The following is a 15,171-nucleotide window of genomic DNA, read 5'->3' as shown; positions in this document are numbered from 1 at the left end:
GGAACGGGCGGCCCGCAGCTCCGGTGCGGGGGCGCGAAGGCCGCTGGGGCCCCGCGGCGGAGGAAGAGCGGGGTCGGCGCCGGGCGGCGGCTCGCCCCGGCTTAACCTAACACCCGTGACACCCCGTATGCTTTCAGCACGTCGGCTGACTTTCACTGTTCAATAAACGACCGTTTACAARAGCAGTGGAAACATGATTATAAAAATTGAGTCATTTATTGCATGTCACTTTCCTGAAAAAGAAGAGAAAAAAAAATGCAAAACATTCTGTAAAAAGAATACATGATCTCACACGTTAACTGTTCTACAACATTCACGTAATGTAAACACAGATTTTCTGTAGAGAATTCTGGTTAACATAATCACAATCTTCAAATAAAGGAAAAAAAAATCAGCAGGCTACTTAAAAATACTGTTCTCTCGGAGCCACGCGGCTCCATCGATTCACGTAAGAGATAAGAATCACAGTAAATTTAAAGGGTAGTAGCATGTAAAACTTTCTGAATGTTGTATTTCTGCATTATAAATAACTTGTTTAACTCAAGCATTCACATTTTGGAACAGAAGGAATACCATTCAAGATGCTTGTAGGCAAAACTGCAAGTACAAAGCCGCACATGTTTAAATCAAGGCTAAGGCCCAGCAGCAGCACTGGTACCACAGTGGTGACTACCTGTGTTAGAGATGTACATCCCTCCATGTTCGGGCAGCTGGTGGTTTCTTCCAGTATTTATTCAGAATTCTTTTATCTGCTTGTTTTTCTTTTCTTTTTTTTTTCCCTAAACCATTTTGGCCAGTTATCTAGTGTTCAAATGCAGTTGCTATTTCAGAGCAAAAGATCTAAGTCTCTTCTCTAAWATTTAGAGGAACAGTTAGAAAACTGTTGCATTTTTTTCCTGCAATGCACTATTTCAAAATACTGACTTAAGTATTTCTTTTGCTTTGGTTTTAAAAGAGAAGTGAGTTGCAAATGTGTAAAAATCGCTCCTCCTCCCCTTAATCCCCCCCCCCCAATTCTTAAGCATAATTTAGAAAAGCACTTCAAAGAGTTTCAAAATGGAATCTCAGCTCTGAGCACATATTACCCCAGATCCCTGGAAATATTAGGATTTAACATAAACATCGACAACCTTGAAACTCTAGCAGCAATAAAGCATYCTACCATTGACTTTTTGGACGGGGTAATATGGTACAAGTAAGTTAAATTTCAAGTCTTGGAAACTTTAAGTCCCACGAGCATAGCCAACATTAAGAATGTAAGCATTCATTTCAGAGTGCAGCGTCAAGATGCTTGTCAGCTATTCAGTTTAAGTGCCGTAGATATTTCTACTCCAATCTAGTGGTTCTGGAAGTTTCAGGAGTCAAGTTCTTCTGGCTTTCTGTGGTTTTCAAGTATGCTTCTGAGCTTCTGCTATCTTTCTGATTAGGAAAAGCTTGTCACGACTCTCCTGGAAAGAGAGAATAAAAAATACACCTTTTAGATAAACAGAAGAAGGAATGACAAATAATAACTACACAGCTCATTTCTTTATTAGAAATATAGTGSTGCACTCACTACATGCTAAGATGATCAGCGGCTCCCCACACTATCATCAGTCGCCTAAACAATTTTAAGTTTATAATGGTCTGGACTTCATTCACCTCATGTTAGGTCATGTTAACAGTTCTGTATTGAGCCAAGTAAAAATATCTGATACACATCTAAAACKTCAAAACTACTGCCAAGATAGCAGTTACGAGATAGGAAGTCCTTCACAAAGCAGTAAGAATGTTGCTCCTAAATCACTTACTCTTCAACMGCTCTGCTCAACCCACTGGTTTTCTTACAATGCTATGTTTATATGCAATATTAAAAAAAAATACACTAAAAGAGGAGCTACCTCCTAGAAAGCTTTGAAAGCCTTACTATCAAGGCTAGATTTTGGCTTGAGCAGAGTTTCTCAGAACATGCCAAATAAACGCCATCAAACCAATGCATGATAGCAGGCTCTGATGGCCTGTAAATAAGCAGATCTGCATTGGCAACTTTTTCCAAAAGATCCGTTAGTGGTGACTTGCTCCATCTCTTGCTGCATGTACAGTATCTGTTGCAGGCAATGCTGGGACCTGCACTCAGGAAACAGAGATGGAGTTTGTGTAAAACGGTCGAGGGGACAGAAGGCATGAGCTTCAGGTCCTACTTTGGCAGGATCAAACAAACACATAAGAAGCAAGACAGTGGTTTAAGAACAGGGRCACCACACCATAGAGGCGCACCCTGTCCCAAACGTGTGTGGGTTGATGTAACTGGGCCTTGCTGCAGTTGCTGCTAATACCTAAGTAACCAACCAGACTGAAGAATGCTTTGTGCTTGGGATTCTTCCCGTATAACTTGTAAGACTTTCTTCATTGCCTGTCCAAACATCAAATAATTGGAAGACTAAGAAAGTTGCTGTTCCTCTGCACGCTTGATCATTGAGGCAACACACAAGGAAAAATCTAAGCAGTGCAAAGAGAAGTCACATGTCAAATCTTACCATAACCAGTTGTTCCCTCAGCTGGTCAACAACTCGTTTGTGTGCTCCAGCCAAGGCAATGAAATACAACATAACGAGGCTGCAAACAGCAAACCAGCATTACATGTTAGCATCATACAAAACACAGAATTAGTCACAAAAAGGCTGTTACAGACCAGAATAATTGTCATTTTGGGCATTCACTTCAGATAGAAGAGAAGCTACTAGGGGGTTGGACCCAGGGGTAGGGGAGGAAGCAACGTATAGCATGGAAAGACAGGGCATAGCCATGACTGAAAGCATCTACTGAGACGTTTGCGCTAACAGCAGGGAGAGACAGAGTGCTAGAGGTTGCAGAGGCAGGACATTCTGCAGATGTTACAGACTGTGCCCCAACAGCTGTTTCTAGACTGTCAGTTCCTGCCCTGTTCTAAAGATACAGGGGGTAGGGAATGCTCCTTGTGGTTTGTAATTATGGTAAATAGCTACAGAGTAAAATTGCAYGAACTCCTTATAGCTTGTATTTCTGATGTAATTTGTGACCCAGAATATTATCCACAGTACATGAAATCACAAAGAGCAGTAGCAAGAACTAGAATGTCACAAATGCCTATGTAAATAACATTTTTTTCTCTTCCAAATAATAAGGATTAGGGTAGCAGTGCAACTCCCTGTCCATCTGTTACACAGGCTTTATGATAAACTATTAGAAAGAATTTTGGGACTGAGTTTAACCTTGCCTTCATCCCAAAAATAACAACCCACCACCAACCAAAACAGAGGACTTGATATTTCCTGTGTACACAATGACAGCGCAGGAGAACACATAGGCATGTGTTCAGGAAGAAAGGGTGGGTGGAACATGAAATAAATCACATGGTTTCTGAAGTGCAGAAGTTACAGAAAGTCTCATGTAACAAGGTTCTAAGATCTGAAAACAGTTAGTTTGCACTGAAACAAAAAGCAATTCTGTACATAAGTTAAAAAAAAAAAAAAAAAAACAAACCAAACCATTTTTTTAACCTAAAAAAGTGATCAATTACTGGAATAGGTTGCCCAAACAAATTATGGAATCTCTATTCTTGGAGAAATTCAAAATCTGACTGGACGTGGTCCTGTGCAACCTTCTCTAGCTGACATTGCTTTGAGCGGGGGGGGGGGGGGATAGATTAGGTGATAACTAGAGATGCCTTCCAACCTTAACCATTCTGAGTTCATATGGAATTCTACCCTGCAGAATGACTGTTTTTCACCACGGTTTGTGGACAGGATTTGCGACCACAGGGCTTAAAGAACTTGCAGAATGATTGGAAGCTAATGCTTTTGAGAAAGACACGTGAGGAATACGGGACATCCGGGAGGACAGGGAATAAAGCTAAGGAATGTGAACAATGGKCAAAGACATAAGAACTGAGGCTTGCTATGGGCTGTGATGCTTCTGACTGCAGACAGCAAGTGTAGTCTAATACTTGTTTGGCATCAGTTCAGTAAGGAAGGAAATGAACTATGCTGCTGCCTGACTAAATCAGATCTCCAGAGTACTTACCACATAATCATAAAAAAAGGTACTGCAAAGGCTTCTGATGCTATGCCATAAAGGACCTTCCGCAAACCAGTTGGAAACCCAAGTATGGTATCTGGAACAACTGCCCAAGAAGTGTTAAAATTCCTGAACGGCCCACACGCCTTAGAGGAAGGCATACTGGCAGAGAATCAGAAGAAGAAAAGAGATGTTGCAYCAAAACATGAAGATTAAAAAAATCCAAAATAATCCCAACACTATTTTCCCCATGGTGTAAAAATACTTTGTCTTTAAAAGAGTAATTTTTATGTCTATGGACTAAGTAATACAATTTATTAAACACAAACATATTTTATTGTAATTTATCGATCCAAGCTGCATGTCTGCTTTTAGAGAACTAACAATCTTAGCATTAAAGCAAATGCCRATTTCATAAAAGGTAAAGTGTCACTTACTGTGCTATGCTGATTGCTAAAGGGAAAAAAGCCAAGACGAGCCCAATCAGCAGCACCACCAAGAAGAAAAAATTGGAACTTGATGCTCTGATAGGCCTAGTTGAAGGTTTACGTGTGTGAATCAAACTAATCTGAAGAGGGAAAGAGAGCAAGACTAAATATATGTAAATATATAAATATCTAAAAATATCTAAATAAATATACCTAAATATATTAAGTCCAATTATACTTTCCCCACCATCTCAGTTTTCCATGCTCAAATATGTTACTAGCTACCACTGCATAATCCTCTGATGTACATGGACTGAAAAGGGCTAAGGCAGAAACAGTTCACATTCCAGTAGCACACAAAATCTCCTATTTTGGGTCAAGGGCTTGTCCAAGAGGGTCTCATACACTTGCACAAAGTCAACAAATATCAGTCATGTGGTATATGATCTAGGTCATACTCTTTAGTTTTGAATTACCAACAAGAAGGGGTGAACATATATTATTATGAATTTGCTGCACAGAAGGAACTGTCTGGTCACAAAGTAAAACATCTAATATGCAAAAAAMCAGGTCTTGAACTTCCAAATCATCATGGCTTTTCCATTTTGTTTAGAATTGAACATTTTTTACTTTCACTTAGTAAAATCTTGTCTGAGTTCTAAGCTCTGTTGCTAGCAAACAAATCATTGCAAAAGTGTTATAACATCAGCTTTACTATATAGTATAATTTTCCTATAGAACTAGAAAATAAGTTGCTGCAGCAGTCATTAAAAATACTGTTTYTGTTGATCATTTTAAGAAAAAGTAGAGTTTTACTTTGAAAACAGACAAACAAACAAACAAACAAAAACAAAAGAACMTGGAATTCTATTACCTCTTTTCCAATACACTGCATCCATGGCATTTTGGTTTCTTCAAAGGTCAACTTTACTTACAAAAACCACAGAGGTGCACTCAATTATCTTCATTTACCATACACCTTCATTACCTTTTTTATATAAAAGACGATAAAGTATTTCACAGTTGCTATTGCTGGAAGAAGTGGTGAATAGTAGGTTCCAATCCAGCAGATCGTCTGCCCGTAAATGATTTCCAGGACGTTGTCAGGAATTCCAAATTCCTGCAAACCACACCACTTAACTGGCTCCCAAGAGCAGTAAGTAACTAACAACCTAAAACAAAGATCATCATTAGTTCAAGAGTAAAGTTATGCAGTTTAGCTGAATTCTACTTATTTGAAATATGCAGRAATTTAACATTAAAGCATTAGACAATGCAACTGAAAAATGCYTGAAGAAAGATTCAAATATGAGAAACTACACAGCTATTTGACCAGGAAACAGAAGTAATCAAATCACCAGAAGTTTGTTTCCATTTTATTTTAAAACTGGAAATCTGCTTTGAAATACGGAGAATAAATAACGGAAAAATGAAACTCGTGTTTCATAAGTCATTCTGCAAAAGCATGCTCAAAAGGTAGTGATACTCACTTTCTAGGAAAGTCCACAATTAGAGTCACACCCAAAATTATGATAAAATCAAATATCAACAATTTATACATTTCTTGCCCAACTTGAGATTCCCAGCACTATAAAAAGGAGCAGGAAAAACAGAATTAAAGTCTAAATAAAAAGTGGGGAAAAAAAGTCAGTCACTAAACCAACAAATTTCTAAATCAGCTAAYACCATGAAGTTAAAATTCTATTTACTGCCATTTCTAAAATGCTTTTAACTGTTCTAGCACTTCCAAGCCTTTTCTCCCTCTCCTTCCTCCTCCTTTTTAAAGAGGAAAGACCTTTGTCTCATTGGTGCAAAACGCTGTAACACAAGTAGTGTCAAAATGCTGCTAATTCAAATAATCTTCATGGTAGTCAGAAGGTCTAGRTTAAGCTGATAATCTGTCACTGGACCAATACTCAGAGTTTTTAGCCAAAGGAAGGGTGTATGATATGYATACAAGAACTTTACTAGTTTTTATCAAGCAGTAAGAATCAGCACAAGGCATAACATGAATGGCAACCCTAGATCTGATTCTGAATCCCATAGGCAAGCAAGTCGCATGGAAAACAAAATCTCTAATCACAAGTTCAGATGATTAAAGACCAAGATAAATCTGCTTACAGGATAGAGTTCGTAATTGTATCCACAAGCATTACACTTGTCAGTGGCACAGTAGGAGATCTGATTCCACAGCGAGAATAAGAGAACACCGATATTGGCCAATCGCACAAAAACACACCTGGAAGAAAGGCAAAACTCAATTTCAAACCCTGTAAAAAAGAGCCATTCTAGCACCTGACTCAACTTGCACAGGAGCCCAAGGAAGCTGCACGGGGCTCTAAATGCGAAAGTGTTACACAGAACTTTAACAGAATGATCAGCTAGAAAACAAACATATTTCTTTCTTCAGTAATAGGGAAGGTGAAAAGCAACTGAACCTGCTGTATGCTACAGCACATTGCTTCATTTCTCATTATTGTTCCTACATCATTTCAGTTGCTGACCGTGAACTAGCAATGGGCTATTCTTTCAAGTGCTGTTTTTTTCCAGAGGTCAAATAATAATTTTCTGCGTGCAGTACTTCCTCTTGGGTAACTTCACACCTTCAGAGGCACTTAGCCAAATAGCAAATACTAAGYACAGGGACTTGACAGAGCTCAGATGCTTCAGCCTGAATCTTACCACTTTTTTTTCCACCAAATTCCAGTTCTTCATGCCTTAAAGTATCTTTCACCCTAAAGCTCTTAACTTCTGCCTTGAGCAAAGCCATGCTTCAGTTTCCGCTCTGCAGTATTGTAATATGAGTGAAGTGCATGAGCTGCGCATCATGATTGTTCATCCAAGGAAATGCTGCACACAAAGCAGCATAAACCTATAGCTCTGCAGGCAGGACTTCCCTACTAGCTGTTCAGGCTGTTGAGGATATCCAGCTCACATAGCTGAATGGGACTGAGAGAGAAACCTGGAAACTGAAATAACTGCACTGCACCGTCATCAAAACAGGAGATTGTTTCCAGATTTAAAATGAAAATTTCCAACTAAACATAAACCAATGTCTTCTTGGCTTCCAGTGCCCAGACGATCTGTTGTAGGGAGTCAAGCCTACCTGTTTTTTGACAGYTGAATGTTTACAATACTTCTACCAGGAAAAAGCTGTTGAAGTGTCCCAGGCAACAAGAACATGCTTACCTCATCAGTGTCAACCTTATTTCAAAGGCTGGTGAATAATCTTCAAGTCTGATTAGAACTGAAAAGATTTGAGGAGCAATGAAATTGGCCAATGTGATCACTATGGAAGGCAAATACTGTACCAACAGATTAGCCTCAAACTTCATATTGCTGYCATTCTGTACAAGAAGAGATGAGAGAAAGGTAACATCACATACAAACAAATATTTCTGACATTATGCTCTCTCCAGCTATCCACAAGCCTTCCYTGTCCAGCACTCAGGTAACATCTTTGATTTCAGCCTCCACCTGTATTTGGAACTACAAGCCTGCCCACTACTATCTCTGAAGTCTTTTGTTACATTTATTTTCTCCTTGTCCCTTCACCRGTATCTACATCCTTTCTCTCACTATTAATATTTTAGTGCTTCCCCAGGGCTTCTGTTTGACAGTTCATTCATTTCCCTGAGGCTTGTGCCTGAGACCTATGCCAAAGTTCAGACATGTCTCTAGCTACTCCCTCTGGCCTCAAGCAGYGATTCTGACTTTCCTAACACCTTAAGACCCTCCTCTACATGCTCACTTCAGCAGGTTCAAGATACAAACTCTTGAAGCTCTCCTCCAAGTTGTTCCGTGCTGCCCTAGCCTCTTCTCTGCCCTCAAACATCTGGCTTTGACACAAACATCTCTTTAGTCCCTGTTCCCTGTCTCTCCCTCTGCAATCCTAGCACTTCACAGAAGTTGAAGAGTTAGGTCCACATAGAGCACATCTTTCCCCAGACACAGCCAGWGCCACAGCATCAATACAGAGGGGACAAAAAAGTGCAGCATCTATTCATATAAGGCTAATTCAATTCCCACRTCCTCCAGAGAATGTAATTACTGTTACTTCAGACCATTGGCTACTCTTTTCCAGCTTCTGAATTGTTCTTCCCAACAGTTTGTCCTGCAAAGGGTGAAAAATGCACCCTAACCAGATTCTCTTCACTAATGATGCAAGAACCTTTTCTTCTGCAAAATGCTCCCTGCTTAAAGTCTTCCTGTTTCCCCACACCACTGTAACTCAAGCCACAATACAGATCATAATCTTTACTAGCCCCTTTCCTTGTTGATCTTTTTTTTTGCAGCTGAGCAGCAATCCAAATCAACAAACTGACCATAAAGAAGTTTATTTACTCCTTATCAGTTCCCTGAGCTAGTTTACTGCCCAGACACACCAACATTTGTACCAGCAGAGCACAGAGGTGAGAACAGTTACACAGGGAGAAGAATGAGGTCTGCTTTTCTTGGCAACTGCACTAGCTTCAATGTACAACACTGTAATCTCTGTATCTAAGGGAAGACATCACTGCTCTTTCTGATATGTGCTTCTTGATACTTCTCACTGCCTCCTGCTAAACCAATTCTGCCTCTACAGAAAGCAAGTCTTTTCAGATGCCTTGCAAGGAAGGAGCTATATTAAGACACTTGATTCTTTTGCAACAGTTCCTCTTGCTCTGATYACCAGTCCCCTACTGCAATTTGTCCTAATGTCATTTTTGATACTTACATTGGAGATATTTTCCTGAGAGAAGACAGTTGCTCTATAAATAGAATAAAAACATCCTGATAAAACTGCGAGGACAATTATATTTAGAAATATCCTCAGTGAGTAGATGCGTAGCTTGTCTTTCATTGTCCTGTCAGCTATTTTTTGCTTCAATCTTTCTTCTTCCAAATCTGTCTACAAACAAAAGAAAAAGAATATGCAGTTTTTTGATGCAGTATAAAATACTGCCACTGTGTATCCTTCCTCCAGGAGGTACAACCTAMAGTCTGTTCCAGGACAATCACTCCTCAGCCTGCCTAAACCCTCTGAAGTGAGGGTGCCCTTTTATCRACTTATATTAGTCCATGCAGGAGCGGAAGCCTCAGTCAGTGTGCTCAGTCTCCTCAGGTTGGGGGCCCTCTAGCTGAAAACAAGTGTCTGGTAGTTCTCTTATCTTTACTATACCACTAATAATAGACAGACTGCTCTCAGGCAGCTTGGTACTAAACTGTGAAAMAGGTAAATCAGCCCACTCTCATATTCACACCTCTACAGATAGGTAAGCAGTCCTCAGACTTACAACTCAAGCTTGTTCTCTTTGTGAAGGGAAAAAAAATGGAGATAACACAGAAAGAAGCATGCCTTTGAGAAGCAGGTCAGGCGTACTTGCTATGTTTCACCTTAGCTGATGCAAAACTGTGATACTGCCTGTGAAGGCAACAACCAGTAACTTGGGCACATCYTCAGCAAGTTAGGTATTTTTTGTGGATGTCTTGCCATTAAACAGTARTATTAAGGGGTGGATTTTTCTAAAGGTATGGGTTATGCAGGCAAAAGAGCACGGTAAGAGAAGGAGGCTCTGGTTATATGATAAAAGATGACTGTGAACTTTACTGGAAAATAACTTTACAGTAATTTATGAAATCAATTATTATTGCTTTGTGGTTTGATGTAGAAACATGTTGTGACTGGCAAATATCTTTTCAAAGGTCTGTGTTTCACCACACAAATCTCTGTTTTCAGTGTACAGGCAGAGGGCAAATAAAGTACTGGTTTCACCCGAAAGGCTTTTCAGATTCTCTCTTCAGAGAACTTTATGATTTCAGACATGTATTAAATACCTATAAAAATATAGATACAGCTATGTCCCATAAAGACACCTTGTAAAAAATTTACAGCATCTTTTTAGCAGCAACAGTGCACTCAATTTCTATGAAAAGTGTTGTCTGCATTTTATTTCTCCTCAAACAATTGCTTAACACACTGCAGACTTATAACTCAGCATACTCAAACAGATTCCCAATAGTACAAGGGTTCTGTCCACAGCTAGAATAGCTTTTCCTGTTGGATTATGTAGAAACTAACACAGGAAGCATAACTGTATATAAAACAGCAGTTAACAGATTGGCTTCAGTCCCTGGTGGATGGGAGGAGGGCCTTCAACCTCAGCACCAATCCTCATGTTGCACCACAATTCTTGCTATTCAGAAAGCATGCAAGAGGATGTGGGTTCCCACTGGCCCTGAATATACGATGCTCTATTTCTTATCCCCAGTCCACTTGTCTGTCCTACATCACTCTTTGTAGCCATCTAAGGTGTATCAAACCATAATGTAAGAAAAACATGAAAGTTACTCACTTTTAGCTCATATTGCAAGCTGCGATGTTTTAGTCGTGCTGCATTTAGATCTGTAATGCAGAAGTCCCAGCCTGAAAAGACTTTGTTACAGTAACTCTGAAATTGATTTTCACCATGCACCAAGTTCTGCTTAAATCCTTCCACAGACCTARAGAAAAATGTAACTTTACTTAAAAAGAAGCATTTCACCCACAGAAAAACAAAAAACCCCACACCTCAAGMAACCACACTCAAAGGCTAAGTGATTCTTCTAAGGGGAACCAGCCACATTTGCTTTGTACCAGCAAGTCTCTAGCAACCTTTGATGTGAGCTTCTGCAGCAATCAAAGCCAACTGAATCCAGGACTGATATGAACTACCTCCCTTTGCACTTCGCCACACTTGCATGTTCTCACCTCATTCAATGCTTTGCTGACATTGCAAAGAACTGGCTCAAGAAACTGAGCTGGAAAACTACCGTATCTTTTTTTGGTTYGTTGGTTTTAAATAATGTATATTTTTGAATTATTAGTTTTTTTCTGGCTCAGCTCCGCAAGAGCCAGACAAAAGTTACTGTGGTGCTTCATCCTCAAAGATACAACAGAATTGGCAGAGGATTCTCCATTTCCATACAAAACAGCTCTGTAATCCAGCGTGCTCCTTATAGGTAAGAATGCAATGTAAGCTCTGCAACAGGTAATAGCAAATAAAATATACCACCATCTTTACCTTTTTATTATCCAGAGCAGACTTAATGCAAGGTAAGCAAATGTAGACAGCAGGTATGCTAGTGGTAAGTTGTACCTAAAGATACTGATCCACGCAGCATCTACTGTGTAATAGCCATAAAACAAACTTGTCATCTCCAGGAATCCCTGTTAAAAAAAAAATGTTTAGATAGAATTTGTAACAGCAGCAAGAACAACTCAGTTAGCTCTAACTTGCTTCTAACTAAGCATTTTGTACACTTGTGGAAAAAAAATTACTACTGATGCCCCAAGCAACCTACGGCAGCCTGTAGCTTCTAAATACTGACATTACCTCTAACAAACTAACATAGACATTGTGTGCTTAAATCCCTCCCTTCTCCAATCAAAGAGCCCTATGACAAGGACACAAAGACCATACACAGAGAGCGCAGTAGGAAGCATGCTCCAGAAAATGAAATGTTGAGCAGCTGGGAAAAAGCAGAACAGGGTGCAGCATGTGACCAACCAGGCCTCAATGTATTCTCAGTAAAAGCCAGTTTGGAAACTCATCTTCCCAATGATACTTTACCATTTTACCCCAATTTGCCTTACCATTTTTCAAAMTTATAAAAACATCATTCCCCAAGTAAAAATCTTTTCACACTTTAYATACTATATGAGACTTAAACTTTGAAAGAATATCTGATCACTTACAGTGCCAGTGAGCAAATCTTTGAGGTAAGCATAGAAGTAAACAAGACCTTTATTACCACTAGGTGCATAAACTGTGCAGTGAGGTTCTGCCAAAGAAAGATAGGAGAAGTCAGTAGACTAGTAATGCCCATTAAACTGTGAGATGAAGTCAGTTCAAACATGACAAGCTCTTACAAAGCAAATGCTCATCTTTTGGGGAGCTGGGAGAGGACTGGAATCTTACAAATGGTAACAGAACATGGGAGAAGATGGTTACCTATGTTCCTTGCAGGAATTTTATGAAAGCTACTGTTGAAAATTCCATGTTTAGAAATGACAGTGGGAACAGTAACCAAACTGAACATCAGGATAAACATTACAAAATTCAGTAGGACCAGAAAACGCAGAAAGGAGAAGTAGGATCGGATGCCAGTACCAAATTTCCCTGGGAAYAGAAGAAATATGTGCGAGTTACCAAATAAAATACATTTTAAAAAAGTAAATATAAAAGGAATATAATTTCAGTTACAYTGAACTAAGAAGAAATATTACTGATACTAGTTTTAATTATTCTGGGTTCATAATATAACTGAAATTGAAACATAACCTTATCTTTTCATCCAACACATTTCCATCTACTCATCCATGAACTTTCTTATCAGCAATAAGGGAAGCAGGCCACTTCTCAGATGCATAYAGTTATATCTGAAACTATGCATATACATGCAAAACTACTGGTAACAGAAGCAGCTTGAAATAGCAGAAATCAACATAAGACAAATACCTTCTATGCTGCGAATATCATGCCGCCAAAGCTCCAGGTAAGATAACAACTCCTTGGCTCCGTCAAAGAYTTTTTTCCATGACTTACGGCTATTTCTTTTCCACTGATCCCATTCAGATAARTATTTTATATTAGCCTGATAAGAGTCCCTAAGAAACAAGAAATATAACTACTAAGCACAAGAACTATTTTTTCACTACATGAAAAGGGGCCTAGCACAATGGAGCCTACTTGGAGCCTTCAGTGGGATATCACTGTGCAAAAAAGTCGGGTGACGTATGCTAGCTAGCCCCATCTTTTTCTCGTTAACTGTGACATCCTGTTAATTCAGTCATAACAAGTGCTCTCACGATAAAAAAAACAACTGACAATAGCACAACATAGAGATGTGCAGCTGTACTTCCCGCAGGGATGTTTAGTGAAGTTTCTGTTGAGAATTTCATATTTACAAATGGCTGGAAATGAAATGGAGACGAAATATTCTAATAATACGCTGCAAACTAGCACCAAGGATGTACTGCAAACTGTGTTGTCTTTTTTTTTTGGGGGGGGGTCATTTTTCAGGAACTCCTGCTAGATTTTCATACCACATGCATACATTTTCACTGTAAAAAAAAATTGCTGCATGGTCAGGAAGAGGAGCAAAGAGAATTCTGAGTGGCCAGAGCCTGCATTTTGTTCTTTCTTTTAGAGTCATACATGACAACAAACAAAACCCCCTAGCTACACAGCATGAAAACTGTCTCGCATGCAGACAATGCTGTTCCAGCCTCGCCACTGAAGGCAGCAATGAAGCACCCACAAGGAGGCTGCGCAAGAGTAGAAGACAGAGGCTCCAGTTTTATAAATACTTTGTACAYAAAACGACTTAAGCAACTCACTGAATTACTTGTGTACAGCGTGAGGAGCACAGCTAGYGTCAAGCATGTTTTATGTTGACAAGAGTGTCCCTAATCTACTCACCTGAAGGTAAAATTAGTATTTTGGCAGGAATCTAAATTAAACCAGTTTGCCACAAGCAAAGAGCCAGCAGATGACCTCATTTTTAAGTGCGAGCCCAGCAATTCTCAAAAATATCCAGGTAATGGAAACTACAGGCTTCAGCATGCAGTGCATTAAACGGGCTCTTTGGAGAGCTATACGGCCTGTGTCTGCTCTGCATTTTAAGCAGGGGTGTGGGCTGCACGCTCGGCTGTGTTACAGACGATTAGCATCCAGTTCTCAGCGCACTTATTATCAAGCATTTTGCGTTGGCAGCTGCTGCAGAAGYGCCAAGAGGCCCCAGTCAGAGTCTCAGGGCGACAGAAGCTGCAACTCTGTCTTGAGGAACTCGGCTTTATACACGCACCTTCACACAGGCCTCCGTGCTTCAAGCACTCTCCTYTACCGTGACCCCGGTCTTCTGCAGTTCCTCTCCACAGCCCGTAGGACTAAACTGCTCAAAGCCAGACTGTAACAGAGCTCTTTCCCAGGTCAGTTTTCCCTCCGTGGCCCTTCTCATTTCCTGCTGCTCTTGCAAGCAAATGAACTCTTGCTCTGCCCAGAGGACCAGATCCTGTTTGTACCATCACCTCTCCCGGATCCACAACCACAACAGGAAGTACCTAATTTAAAGGTCCTGCTGCTCTCTGAGAGTCTTGTACAAACACACAGAAACTTCCCTCTCCTCGAAAGGGGTTTGCCAGTCAGACCAGAGACACCGGCCCTTGCGGGCTGGAAAGCGCAGGTGGGGCGAGGCACGCAGCCCCCTCCCGCTGAGGGCCGCCAGCGCCCGGCGGCAACGAGAACGAGGGAAGAAGACAAGCTGGCACCAGAAAGCCCTTCCCATGCACAGAGAGCCCTCGGAGACAGCGCAAAGGCTTTGTGCTCTGGGGGGCGATTTGGAGGGGAAAAGACGTGCCAGGAAGACTCATTCCGACCCCACAGACTCTGCGATGCTATGAAGAGCGGTCGCTAAGGATGACGGCGAGTTTCACGGTGACCCTCGAAAGCACGCGGCCGGCGAGGAGCGGCGCGGCGCGGCGCTCACCTCAGCTGCCTCCTGTGGGCCATGCAGAGCGGGCGCTCTCGCGGGGCGCGGCGGCCGGGCGGCTCCGGGGCGTCCCCGGCGGCGGCGGCGCGGCGCCTCCGCACGCACAGGGAGCTCGGCAGCTCCTGCAGGAAGGCCGCAGGTGCGGCGGGCGCCTCCTCCTCGGCGGCCAGGAGCTCTGCGGGGCGGAGGGAGCCGG

At 41.1% G+C, this 15,171-nt stretch overlaps 1 protein-coding gene across 1 annotated transcript in view; it reads right to left on the bottom strand.

Annotated features, from left to right (window-relative positions):
* Window positions 1–197: 197 nt before the first annotated feature.
* The window catches only part of TMC7 (transmembrane channel like 7), a 19,297-nt gene continuing 4,323 nt past the window's right edge, over window positions 198–15,171 (bottom strand). Inside the window, exons 3-17 of the mRNA XM_085300615.1 lie at window positions 14,973–15,166; window positions 12,944–13,092; window positions 12,437–12,604; window positions 12,181–12,266; window positions 11,507–11,652; window positions 10,799–10,946; window positions 9,181–9,354; window positions 7,653–7,810; window positions 6,585–6,702; window positions 5,954–6,051; window positions 5,452–5,635; window positions 4,473–4,603; window positions 4,042–4,197; window positions 2,517–2,595; window positions 198–1,448 (exon numbers count right to left, since the gene is read on the bottom strand). Coding sequence (XP_085156741.1) covers window positions 1,389–1,448; window positions 2,517–2,595; window positions 4,042–4,197; window positions 4,473–4,603; window positions 5,452–5,635; window positions 5,954–6,051; window positions 6,585–6,702; window positions 7,653–7,810; window positions 9,181–9,354; window positions 10,799–10,946; window positions 11,507–11,652; window positions 12,181–12,266; window positions 12,437–12,604; window positions 12,944–13,092; window positions 14,973–15,166 — 2,049 coding nt within the window. The 3' untranslated portion in view covers window positions 198–1,388. The remainder of the gene's footprint in view (window positions 1,449–2,516; window positions 2,596–4,041; window positions 4,198–4,472; window positions 4,604–5,451; window positions 5,636–5,953; window positions 6,052–6,584; window positions 6,703–7,652; window positions 7,811–9,180; window positions 9,355–10,798; window positions 10,947–11,506; window positions 11,653–12,180; window positions 12,267–12,436; window positions 12,605–12,943; window positions 13,093–14,972; window positions 15,167–15,171) is intronic.

This window comes from Rhea americana, unplaced genomic scaffold (genome assembly GCF_003343005.1).
Source record: "Rhea americana isolate MKP2758 unplaced genomic scaffold, rheAme1 scaffold_10, whole genome shotgun sequence".
Taxonomy (NCBI): domain Eukaryota; kingdom Metazoa; phylum Chordata; class Aves; order Rheiformes; family Rheidae; genus Rhea; species Rhea americana.
This window is presented reverse-complemented; position numbering and strand designations above follow the sequence as displayed.